At 47.2% G+C, this 12181-nt stretch overlaps 1 protein-coding gene across 6 annotated transcripts in view; it reads right to left on the bottom strand.

The window, feature by feature from the left end:
• Positions 1-12181, bottom strand: part of iqsec1b (IQ motif and Sec7 domain ArfGEF 1b) — a 659149-nt gene that overhangs the window by 106087 nt on the left and 540881 nt on the right. For all 6 annotated transcript variants that reach the window (XM_072472544.1, XM_072472550.1, XM_072472549.1 and 3 more), the window contains one exon: positions 3705-3987. In XM_072472544.1, coding sequence (XP_072328645.1) covers positions 3705-3987 — 283 coding nt within the window. The remainder of the gene's footprint in view (positions 1-3704; positions 3988-12181) is intronic.

The raw sequence follows: 12181 nt of genomic DNA, 5'->3' as shown, positions 1-12181 counted from the left end.
GTTCCCCCCCAGAGTCCTTGTTTGTGAGAATGAATAAATTAATGTCCTCTTTCACTGGGCGGGTAAGACCCCCAACGTTCACAGGGCCTTCCTCCAGAAATAGAGACAGGTTTAGCTTTACCCAATTTAGTGTTTTATTATTGGGCAGCCAATATTGAAAAAGTACTGGGGTGGTTTAGTGATCCAGGTTGTGTGTGTGTGTGTGTGTGTGTGGGGGGGGGGGGGGGGGGGGGGGGGGGGAAATAAAGGTGAGTTCTTGCAAGAGTTCCTGCCTCGGGGCATTAGTGACAGCATAGTTATTGTTCTCTCCACAAAGAGTTTCATTGAATCTGGCAGTGGTGTCCACTGTGAGAATCTGGAAGCAGTTCAGATACTTTAAACTTAGCTCCATGTCTTTGCTGGCCCCTATCTGCAGTAATCACCTCTTTTTGCCAGCGGGTGTAGACTCTACGTTTAGGTCATGGGAGGGGAAGGGTTTGGAGAGGTTTGGGGGCTTTTCGTGGAGGGAAGGTTTGCCAGCTTTAAGATGTCTGAAAAATTTCAATTCCCTGGTTCCAATCTATTAGATAGTTTCAAATTCGCCATTTTTCGCGTAAGGCTTTTCCCTTGGCACCACTCTCCTCCCTGGTGAAGAGGATTTGGTCTTCAGTCAGGTCTGGTATGGGGAGCATTTTGTGTATTTAGGGCCAGATCCTATCATCGGAGTCGGCTCTGTTGGAGGAGGTAAAGGTGAAATGGGAGGGTGAATTGGGTCTAATTCTGGATGATGAGATGTGGAGCGAGGCTCTTCACAGGGTCAACCACATCCTCTTACGCCCGACTTAGTCTGATCCAGTTCAAGGGGGTGCACAGGGTTCATTTGACGAAGACGAGGAAGAGCGTTTTTTTCTCTGGAGTGGAGGATAGGTGTGAGCGGTGTTCTCGGGGGCTGGCTAACCCACTCTTGTTCTGGTCTTTTCCAAAGTTAGTGAGCTTCTGGATCTCTTTCTTTAGCACCATGTCAGAGCTCCTTAATGTCAATCTGGAGCCATGTCCACTGGTGGCCATTTTCAGGGTATCAAACTTGCCGGTGCTGCAGGCGAGGGTGAAGGCAGATGTCCTCGCTTTTGCCTTGTTAATAGCCCGGAGATGAGTTCTGCTTGGGTGGAGATCTTCTGCTCTGCTCTTTGCCTCGGCTTAGCTTGGTGATCTCATGCCGTGTTTATATTTGGAGAAGGTCATGTACACCATTAGGGGGTCGGTAGAAGGGTTCTACCCAAGGTGGTGGCCATTCATTTACTTTATTTTCCAAAGAGTTAGTCACCATCAGTTGTTAAAAGGTTTAGTTCAATGTTGGGGGGTTAAGTTAATTGGGGTTCTTGATTGTTTATTGTGTCCTTTTTACATTGTATCTTGTTCCACAAACTGTTTCATATTGTTTGTTTATCATCAAAGATTTTCAATAAAAATATGTAAAATATAAGAATTACGAAACAATTTTACAAAGTGGTTAGGGTGGTACGATGGGCAATGGTTAGCACAGTGCCAGGGGCACGGGTTCAATTCTGGCCTTGGGTAACTGTCTATGTGGAGTCTGCTCATTCTCCCAGTGTCTGTGCGGTTTTCCTCCGGGTGCTCCAGTTTCCTCCCACATCCAAACGTGTGCAGGTTAGTTGGGGTTATGGGGTTGCAAGAAAGGGCGGCAAAATGGGCCTGGGTTGGATACTCTTTCAGACAGTCAGTGCAGACTCAATGGACCGAATGGGTCATCTAATGGTTTTATCTACAATGAAGTGTATTCAAGTAGAGAAAGCACAAGAGGTAGCAATTTTGAGAAAATTGCTGTCAATATCGGTCGGCAAAATAGTATAGAGGGCGAGGTTATAGAAAAACATCAGTCCGTCAAAACAATGGAAATACTGAGGTGAATTGAAATCTCTGCCAATGAATCATCGGAGTACAGAGGCAAAGGGAGAAGCAGTTGTTTATGCTTGGGGCTCGTTTTTCAATTTATACCATCATTTCAGCTTCTTCGGATGCAAGCTAGGCTAGTTCCACCATGTTAGATTCTGGAGCGCTGCAGTCACCAAAGGCCTAGGCTGCAGGGAGAGAGGGAGCAAGACAAGAAGCTGCTGGCCAAGAGAGAGAGAGAGAGAGAGCTGCTGGCCAAGAGAGAGAGAGAGAGAGAGAGAGAGAGAGAGACGCACACACACAGGAAAAGGAGAGACAGAATGGGAAAGGAAAATAGGCAAAACGTTAAGCTGAGTTTCAGGAGTGTTGTGGGTGAGACAAGTTGTGCTACACAGGACTGGTTGGGGTGGTTTAGCTAATTTTAATTCATTCAGTTACAATCAGTGATATATTTTATTTTGCAAGTTATTCCAGCTAGGAATGCACTGTGCTGCATATATACAGTCCATTATTTCAACTTGTCTGCGGAATCCAAAACCATACCCTGGCATTAATTTCTAAAGGAACCCATGATTTATTTAAAGTTGTGTCACTTGAAGTTGTGATTTTCAGGAATTCTACCATAACATTAGGTGAAGACTTACTGGAAGGGAGAAATGATATCTTACTGAGAAAAATGGAGCGGGTATTTGGGAAACTAATAGGGAACAAAGATTTTAAGAGGGAGGCAAGAGGGAAACATGAAGGTGAGATGCTTATATGAGAAAATGACACCTGAAGTGTAGAGGGATGAGATCTGGTTGGTATAATATTTGGTAATAATAGCTGCATTACTCATCAGAGGTTTGTGCTGGACAGAGGTTAGAAAATAACATCTGGAGAGATTTCAGCAAGCGGTAAATATACTATTTGGTAAGTCAATGGGAACATCGGAACAGATGCGGACCATTCAGCCTCAAGGCTGTGTCTGTGATTTAATTTACCTTAATATCGTTTTTAAAAAGATTTTTTCAAGGGGCAATTTAGCTTGGCCAATCCACCTACTCTGCACATCTTTGGGTTGTGGGGGTGAGACCCACACAGACACGGGGAGAATGTGCAAACTCCACACGGACAGCGGCCTGGGCCCGGGATTGAACTCGGGTCCTCAGCACCGCGAGGCAGCAGTGCTAACCACTGTGCTTCCGTGCCTGCCAACCTTAATACTCTTAACTTAATATTTTCAATTTGAAATTTTCAACTGACCTAGTCTCAATAGCTTTTTGGTAAAGAGCTTCAGATTTTTAATACTTTTCTTTGTGAAGAAGTGCTTCCTTACATCACCCTAATTGTTCTGGACTTACCCACTAGAGGAAATACTTTCCTCTCTATCTGCCCTATCAAATCCTTTAATTAGAGAAAAACCTCAATTAGATCACTCCTTAATCTTCTACAGTAAATGGAATATATATTTCCATCAACGGCAGGATGTCAAAGCATGTGTCTAAATTCAGGTTGCGAATGGCAAAGGCCTTGTTTGCAAGTGAATGGACACACTGAAGAGAATTGTGGAGGGGTTGTCATCATTCCCCAAGAAATATTTCAAGTTAGCCAGTTAACTCAGAAGTGGAATCTAAACAAAATTATTTTAAAGAGATGAAGAGGAATGTTGTTTGAAAGTTGTATCTCGTCTAACCTTTCATGAACAGGTTCTGTACCCTCACTCGGGCAATTAAGTACTACTTTGTTCTGTGCAATTCACAATTCATTCATTTGCCTTACGCATTGTCGTATAGACCAACATAAAAGCAACAGTAGGTTTACGTGCTCATTACCTGTTTATCCTGCAGATCTGAGGAGAGCTCATAGCTTTCTGACAGTGATCTGGAGCGCTTGATTGCGTCTTCCTCGGCTTGCTTTCGTAGTATGGAGGTGGAATGTTGAAGCTTAGGCCGCCTAGGCCGCTGCTGACCAGGTGAGGCAGGAAATGATACCAAAGATGAAGCATCAAACTGATCAGGGCTGGCAGCAGCGCTATGCGTTATTGGGCCCTGGCTAAAGCTTGATGGGCTGTCGAGAGAGGTGCCAGTCTCACTTCCTGGGGCATCACCCTCCACACTAAAAAGGAAGGAAAACAATTCCAATCAGCAAAGGACAAAATTTTTTTTGTACCTATTCACAGATCTAAAGATTTCAGTCAGTGATACATACTAAAGTAAACTGGATGTATCGAAAGACAGTCGATACCAATGATCACGTGTGTCAGTCTTGTGGTTTTTCGATAATAAAACCGTTCAAAGTACACATTGGCTCGTAAAACCACAGAATGTTCAAATACTCCAAAGGGATCAAGGAAGCCCTTTCAGCTGGATAGTTCTGGTCGAATACCTAAATTCACTCCGCCTCAACCAAACTGGTGATCCTCCTGCTGGAAGCGAAGGTTAAAACTAGCTACATTGTTGCCTTCCATGGTTATCCAATATTTTCTCCTCATCAACGCACAAATCAACAAACAAGTTTAAAAATACATACTACCTCCACATATGCAGCATTCTTCCCTAATATCTTTCAAAAGGTCAGTTAAAGATAACATTAATTGATTGTATGCTCCTTTTTGACAACTCCAACAATCCTGTGAAATCAGCAGATAGTGCTGATCTCTCAGTGCTGACCTCACCCTGCAAGTACATTTCTGCCATTACTTCCCTGACCTTTGGAGCAATGGCACAGCAATTATCTTTTATGGTATGCACGAAAGCTTCCAGGATACACTTCAACAAGATATCAGAGACAATTCAGGTTTGTCTCAATAAAATAAATATATTTGCGGATAGAATGCATCTTAAACAAATTTACAAAACAAAAAAGGAAGCTGAATTTTTTTTTAAATGAGTCAGATAAAAATCATTCTATGCCAACCAGAGGTGGATTTACAATGAAACATACCATACCTAGGCCCAGGGTCTCGATCAGTGGGGGTGGGGGGGGGGGGGGGGCACACTGGCTGCTGTCTGTGGGCACCAGTCAGAGCCTGATAATTCTTCATCTGTAAGCAATGCAGAGCGTGTCAGACACTGATTGGTCAAGTCCCCTTAGAGCATGAAAACAGCCTGGCCCGAACGTTGAGGAGCAAGAGGCAACAAGGCGAGGAGGGCGAGGGACAGAAGCAGAAGATCCTGGGCAGGATTCTTCAATCCTGCGGCAGAGTGTCTACGCCGTCGTAGAAGCTGTCGCGTTTTACGACGGCGTGAACAGGCCGCTCGCACGTCTAATTGTAGGGGCCAGCACGGCGCTGGAGCGGTTCGCGGGATCCGCGCATGCGCAGTTGCGCCGGCGCCAACGAGGACATGCGCAGTGGTGCCACCGCCAACTCGTGCATGCGCAATGGCCTCCTTCAACGCGCCGGCCCCGAAGCAACATGGCGCAGGACTACAGAGGTCGGCGTGTAGGAAATGAGGCCCCCAGCCACAGAGGCCGGCCCACCGATCGGTGGGTTCCGATCGCGGGCTAGGCCACATCGGAGGCCCCTCCCGGGGTCAGACCCCCCCCCCCCCCCCCCCGAAACCACCTCCCGACCCTTACACGCCAAGGACCTGCCGGCCCAGAGCAGGTTAGAATGGCGCCCGCGGGATTCGGCTTTTTTCCTATGGCCGCTCGGCCCATTCGGGCCAGAGACTCGTCGGACCGGCGCCACGCCAACCACGCCGGCGCCAGTTCTCTGCACTGCGGAGAATCGCGTGCCGCCGTCGGGGCGGCGTGGCCCGTTCGCGGGGATTCTCCGGCCCGGCACAGTGGTGGGAGAATCCCGCCCCTTGTGTTTTACTTTTGTGGAAAAAGGTGCAGCCAGCAGGTCTCTGGACCCAGGGATGAGGTGGGCACGCCAGCCAGACGGGGCAAGACGCGAGGCAGAGGTCACCAGCCTAAGTGAGCCAGTTGGTCAGCAACCGTCAAGCAGTTATAGGATCAGGCGAGGTGCGACTCGAGCCAGCCAGGGCCTAGGGAAGTCCAGCCAGCAACAGCAAGGCGCTGAATCAAGCCTTTTCAAGCATGTGCAGCTGACATGTGAGGCAGGAGACTGCCTTGAAGAACACAGGCAAGAAAGGTTAGGGAGATTATGAGAATTGGAAAGTGTGAGGGGTGACAGTGAGGTGATGGGGGGTGGAGGGGGGCTGCTGTTAGCCAAACTTTCAGACTTGCACTATAACAGTGATAAATTAGCGTATTTTTGTGGCTTGCACATTTGCTTTCTATGGGATGGGGGGGTCCCCAGAAATGAAGGTGAGCAGGGGACCCACCTCTGATACCAATGTTACATTGGGTTTTAAAAAAAATATTTTTTATTCTCCTTTTTCACATTTTCTCCCAAATTTACACCCAACAATAAACAATAATCAGTAACAAATGTAATGTCAATCCCCATATCAATAACAACGATCCCATCCTCCCACCAAACCCCAGACATTGGCGCGCATGTTAACCCAAACAAATGACAAAAAGGAATCAGGAATCACCCATAGTTACCATCAACACATACAATCCCTCTCCCCCCAACCCTCCCAGTCCCCCCCCTAATGTTCGATGTAATCCAATTCTCAAAAGTGCATAATGAATAACACCCATGAATTGTAGAACCCCTCCATCCTTCCCCTCAGTTCAAATATGACCTTTTCAAGCGTTAAGAATTCCAGCAGGTCCCCCCGCCACGCCAGGGCACAGGGTGGAGAGGTTGATCTCCACCCTAACAGGATCAACGGGCGATCAACGAAGCGAAGGCTACAACATCCACCTCCGTGCCCATTTCCAACCCTGGCTGGTCCGACACCTCAAATATGACCTCCTGAGGGCCCAGGTCCAGTTTCACATGCACCAAAGAACAAAGAAAGGTACAGCACAGGAACAGGCCATTCGGCCCTCCAAGCCTGCGCCGACCATGTTGCCTGTCTAAACTAAAACCTTCTATACTTCTGGGGTCCGTACCCCTCTATTCCCATCCTATTCATGTATTTGTCAAGATGCCCCTTAAACGTCACGATCGTCCCGGCTTCCACCATCTCCTCCGGCAGCGAGTTCCAGGCACCCACTACCCTCTGCGTAAAAAACTTGCCTCGTACATCTCCTCTAAACCTTGCCCGTCGCACCTTAAACCTATGCCCCCTAGTAATTGACCTCTCTACCCTGGGATAAAGTCTCTAACTATAATTTTGTAGACGTCTATCAGGTCGCCCCTCAACCTCCGTCGTTTCAGTGAGAACCATTTTAGAGATTACCCTAAACACCTCCTTACAGTAATCCTCCACCTTGGACAGGACAAAAACATATGAACGTGGTTTGCGGGACCCCCCCCCCGCAACGTTCACTCACATCTTCTACCCCCTCAAAGAGCCGGCTCAACCTCGCCCTTGTAAGGTGCGCTCTATACACCACCTTCAGCTGTATCAGCGCCAACCTCGCACACGAGGTGGAGGCGTTCATGCTCCGGAGAACCTCACACCAGAACCCCTCCTCCATACCCTCTCCCAACTCTTCCTCCCACTTTGCCTTGGCCCCTTCTAGCGGCACCTTCTCCTCCTCCAAAACAGCTCCATAAGCCAACATTACATTGTTAAAGCATATACATTTTCTGAATCTTTCTATAGGAAAAAAAAGGAACATTTAGTGGAAATGTACTTTGATAAATGTTTCCCAAAGTGTATTTTACAACTTTTTATATTTCAACTGGCTAATGGCAGCTTCAAAGTTGGAGCAAAATTAAGAACTGCAGGAATAATAACGAGTATGCTTTTACTTCCTCACTCAACAAGACTTCATTTGGTAGGATCTCCAGCAGAAACACTAATTACAAACAAAATAAAAGCAACAGGTTTTTAATTCCAATGCCTTTCAATTGCAAAAATTCACAATTCAATGCCTTTGAAGAGTTTGTGCCAATAGATTAAACAGTTAAGCATCAGTAAAGCCCATACTATTCTAAGCAGAAAAAAATAAGCTGGAAAAGTAAGTGCCTTGTGCAATCATTACAGAATTGGAATTTAAAATGAACTCCCGTTGGCTTTGCTCATGGGTAGCCCAGAATCTGGAGGAGAGTTTCTGATGTTTACCACTCTTGTGTGCAGACTACAAAAAAACAGAGCTTCAAACATACTACTTACCTAGACTTTACAAAACATGCTCAAGATTCTTCGCTCCTAAAATTTAACTACAAGAAAGTTCCCCCTTGTCAGTTATTTACACGATTACAAAAAATATTATTTTTCTACTTTTTATTTTACACTGAGATTTTGCAGTGTGTGCTGAACTAATTGGTATTGCATTCACTGAGGATTTCTTCCCTCCTCCATTGACCATCTAATGACCATCACTCACCACAGTTTGGGAACAATCACAATATCCAAGCTCAGTATCACTGTATCTTAAATATTCTGGTTTGGTTTGACTGGGTCGAGTGGTGGTACTTGTTAGAGGTCCTTGGGAGGTTTGGGTTTGGGGCAAAGTTTGTGGCCAGGGTTTGGTTATTGTAAGCGTCACGTTCCCTGTGGCAAGTGAGAGAATGAATGAGACAAATTTGGGGTATTTTGGGCTGTATGAGGGGACAAGCTGGGTTGCCGGTCATCAACATTTTTGTTCGTGTTGGCGATTGAGCCCTTGGCAATTGTGCTCCGATCTTCGAATGAGTGGCATTGTGAGGGAGGGTAGAGAGCATAGGGTGTCTTTATACGCCGATGATTTATTGTTGTGTGTGGCGAATCCACTGGAATGTATGGGGAGAATTATGGATTTGTAGACAGAGGGGGGGGGGGGCGATTGTCCAAAATGGAGACTATGTCTTTGCACGTCGTGAACGCCGTTGCGTTTCACGACGGCGCGAAACGGGTGCGGGGATGACCAATTCTGTCCCCCACAGGGGACCAGCACGGCGCTGGAGTGGTTCACGCCGCTCCAGCCTCCCTTCCCGGTGGCAACTAGGCGCTGCACCAACCCACGCATGCGCAGTTGGGCCGCGCCAACCCGTGCATGCGCGGGGGACTTCTTCAGCGCGCCGGCCCCTACGCAACATGGCGTGGGGGTTCAGGGACCAGCCGCGCAACAAAGTAGGCTCGGGGGGGGGGGGGGGGAGAGGGAAAGATGCCGGCCCGCCGATCGGTGGGCCCCGATCACGGGTCAGACCCTATCGGAGGCCCCTCCTGGTGCAGGAGCGCTTTTCCCCGCCCCACAGGCTGCCCCCCGACCCATTCGGCCCATCGAGCCTGCACTGACCCTTGGAAAGAACACCCCACACCTCCATCCTATCCCCGTAACCCAGTAACCCCTCCTAACCTTTCTAGACACTAAGGGCAATTTAGCGTGGCCAATCCACCTAATTTGCATATCTTTGGACTTATTGGGCACGTTTGTGCCTTTTTCCGGGTATAAATTGAATGTTGGGAAAAGTGAGATCTTCCCGGCGAATGCTGTGGGGCGGAGTGCAAATTTGGAGGGTTAGATTTTGGTATCTCGGGATTCAGGTGGCACATGACCAGCCTACCATGCATACGTGGAACTTGACAGGTCTGACAGAGGGTTAGGTGGGGGGGTGGGGGGGGGGGGGAAGATTTCAAAAGATGGGACACCCTGCATTTGAGATTGACAGGGAGGGTACAGGTGGTAAAGATGAATGTTTTGTCAAGATTCTTATTTATTTTTCAATCCCTCCCAAACCCTTTGTTCAAAACTGATCTTGGAGTTTGTTTGGGCAGACAAGATACAGAGGGTTAGCGGGGGCCTATTGAAAAGGCGGCGGCGGGAGGGGGGACTAGTGCTCCCTAACCTGCTGCATTATTATTGGGCAGCAAACGGCGAGAAGATGAGATGATGGTGGTGGTGGAGGGGTGGGGAAGAGAATGGAATTGGACTGGGCGCAGCTGGAGGAGGGACCTTGCAGAGAGACATGTTTGAGGGCTCTGGCAACTGCTCTGTTGCTTTTTTCCTCGGGACGTATACGAGCAGCCCAGTGGTAGAGTCGTCAGTTATGATCTGGAATCAGTTAAGGAGGCACTTTAAATTAGGGCATATGTGGGAACCATGGGTTTGCAAAGGGGGATGGATGGGATGCATGGGAGGTGGCAGCAGGAAGGAATAGGGAGGGATGGGACCCGTTTGCTGAGGGTAACTTTGCGGGATAGGAGGAAGTGCAAGATAGGTTTGAATTGTCAACGGGGAGCAAATTTCGATATTGGCAGATGTGTCATTTTGTGCGGAAGGAACTGCTTTCGTTTCCTCGGCTGCTGAACTGTACACCGTTAGAGAAGTTGTTGGTCCCAGGTGAGTGGGGAAAGGGAGGATTGGGGATATTTGTGGGTGGTTGGAAGAAATGGGGCTTGCCCTAGTGGACGGGATCAAGCTGAAGTGGGAGGAAGATTGGGGACCGTGATGGAGAAATCTGGAGTGAGAAAATACATCAAATCAACTCAACCTCCTCCTGTGAGAATGAGCCTTATACAGTCTAAGATGGTACATAGGGTTCATGTGTCTTGGACCCAGATGAGCAGGTTCTTCCCAGGAGTAGAAGGTGTGTGCAAAGGGTGTGGGAGGGGGCCGGTGAAACATGTAGCTTTTGGGAGGCGGTGTTTGAGAGTTTGTTGGGGGTTGTGGGAGTCAGGGTAATGCCGGACCCTATGGTGGCCACCTTTGGGGTGCCGGAGGCGCCGGGACTGCAGGAGCATTCCGTGGCCTTCATCTCTGATTGCCCAGCGGCAGATACTACTGAACTGGAGGTTGGCAGCGCCACCGAGGTTGGGGCTTGCTTGTGGGATTTGTATTAATTTCTTAGGCTGGAGAAGATAAAGTTCACTCTTAAGTGGTCGGAGAAGGAAATTTACATGCGTTGGAGGCCGTTTCTGTCCGTGATTGAGGAATTGTGGAATTGTTTGTCACGGGTGGGGGGAGGGGGGGGGGGGTGGAGAATTGAACAAACTGTGTGGACTTTGTTTATTTATGCTTTGTTGAGGTGCTCGAATGTGTTTGGAATAAAATATATCTATTTTTTTTTCTATTCTCGTTTGGCTCTGGTGCGAATATCAGTCACTTGGCAAGACAAACTCTTGAACTCAAACAAACATTTTAACTTTTTGCTTCAACTACTCCGGCCTCAAAATAAATATTTTCTACAGCAGTCATACTATGCTGTGAATATTGTAACATTGAAGGAGAATGGAAAGTGCAACTACAATGATGCAAATGCACAGGGAAAGAAAATACACCATTTTATCTTAAATTAAATCTGTGGGAAGGACACAAATGCCACATTTATGTCAGGAGTACTTGATATATTCAAAGTGTTCTATGCAATACATGTGAAGGGAACACCCAATACATTTTAATCCTATTCAGTGCAAGAGCTTATATCTAATGTCATATCCTGATAACAATCCCAAATCATTTCATTCAATACTTGATAATGAATAAACCATGGGTTTATTTAGTCATTTGATACAAGAAATCAATTATTCAGTAAAGAGTAGACAAGCTTCCCTTTTCACATCAAGCAATGGAATCAGCTGCCTTACAATTACCTCAGTTTTTGTTAAATGTTCTTTGGAAGTAGTACGGTGGGTGCGTGGGGATAAAAAGTGGAAAAAGAGGTAGAGGCAGAGACAGCAAACAATATTTTTAAAGGTGAAAAAAAAAACCTTCATATTTATAGATGAGATTAATCAGTGTTACCAAGCCCAAATAAGGGTAGAAATCTACATCTGATTTTGTTTGCCACAAAATTACGCTTCTTAAGCAAACTGGATTTACAAGTATCAGTACAATAGAAGTGTGGGTCTATCTTTAAGAAAGTCTAGAATATAATTAAACAGCAGGGGTAGAAATTTGAGGATGGGAGTGATTGGCGATCACTCTCCCGAGAGTTGGTGCCTAACGTACAGCGGCTGACTCTCCAGCTCCCTCTGCCACTTAATGCTCAGTTGAGCATTGAGTAGCAGTGGGGGTTGGGGAGGGGGGGGCTCAGAGCTCCAACATCTTGTGGGGGTGAGAGGGTGCCCCAACCCGAGATGGGGCAAACTTTAAGTGTCACTTTCCCATCCTTACCACACTCGCCAGTTTAACGATTGAGACTGGGACGGTTAAGGCCTTAAAAGGCCAATCAAGGGCCTTGATGGGTGGAGTTTAAGGCCCTGTCATCCTAAGTTTGAAATTGCATGTAGCTTCTCAGGAGAATCCCATCCATTTAATTTTACACACCACACACTGCCACCCCCTCGCCCCGCCTCAGAACCCAACTTTGGGGGGTGGGGTAAACTTCTGCTCTGCTGGTCCATGGGTACGGTGG

Source organism: Scyliorhinus torazame, chromosome 13 (assembly GCF_047496885.1).
Source record: "Scyliorhinus torazame isolate Kashiwa2021f chromosome 13, sScyTor2.1, whole genome shotgun sequence".
Taxonomy (NCBI): domain Eukaryota; kingdom Metazoa; phylum Chordata; class Chondrichthyes; order Carcharhiniformes; family Scyliorhinidae; genus Scyliorhinus; species Scyliorhinus torazame.
This window is presented reverse-complemented; position numbering and strand designations above follow the sequence as displayed.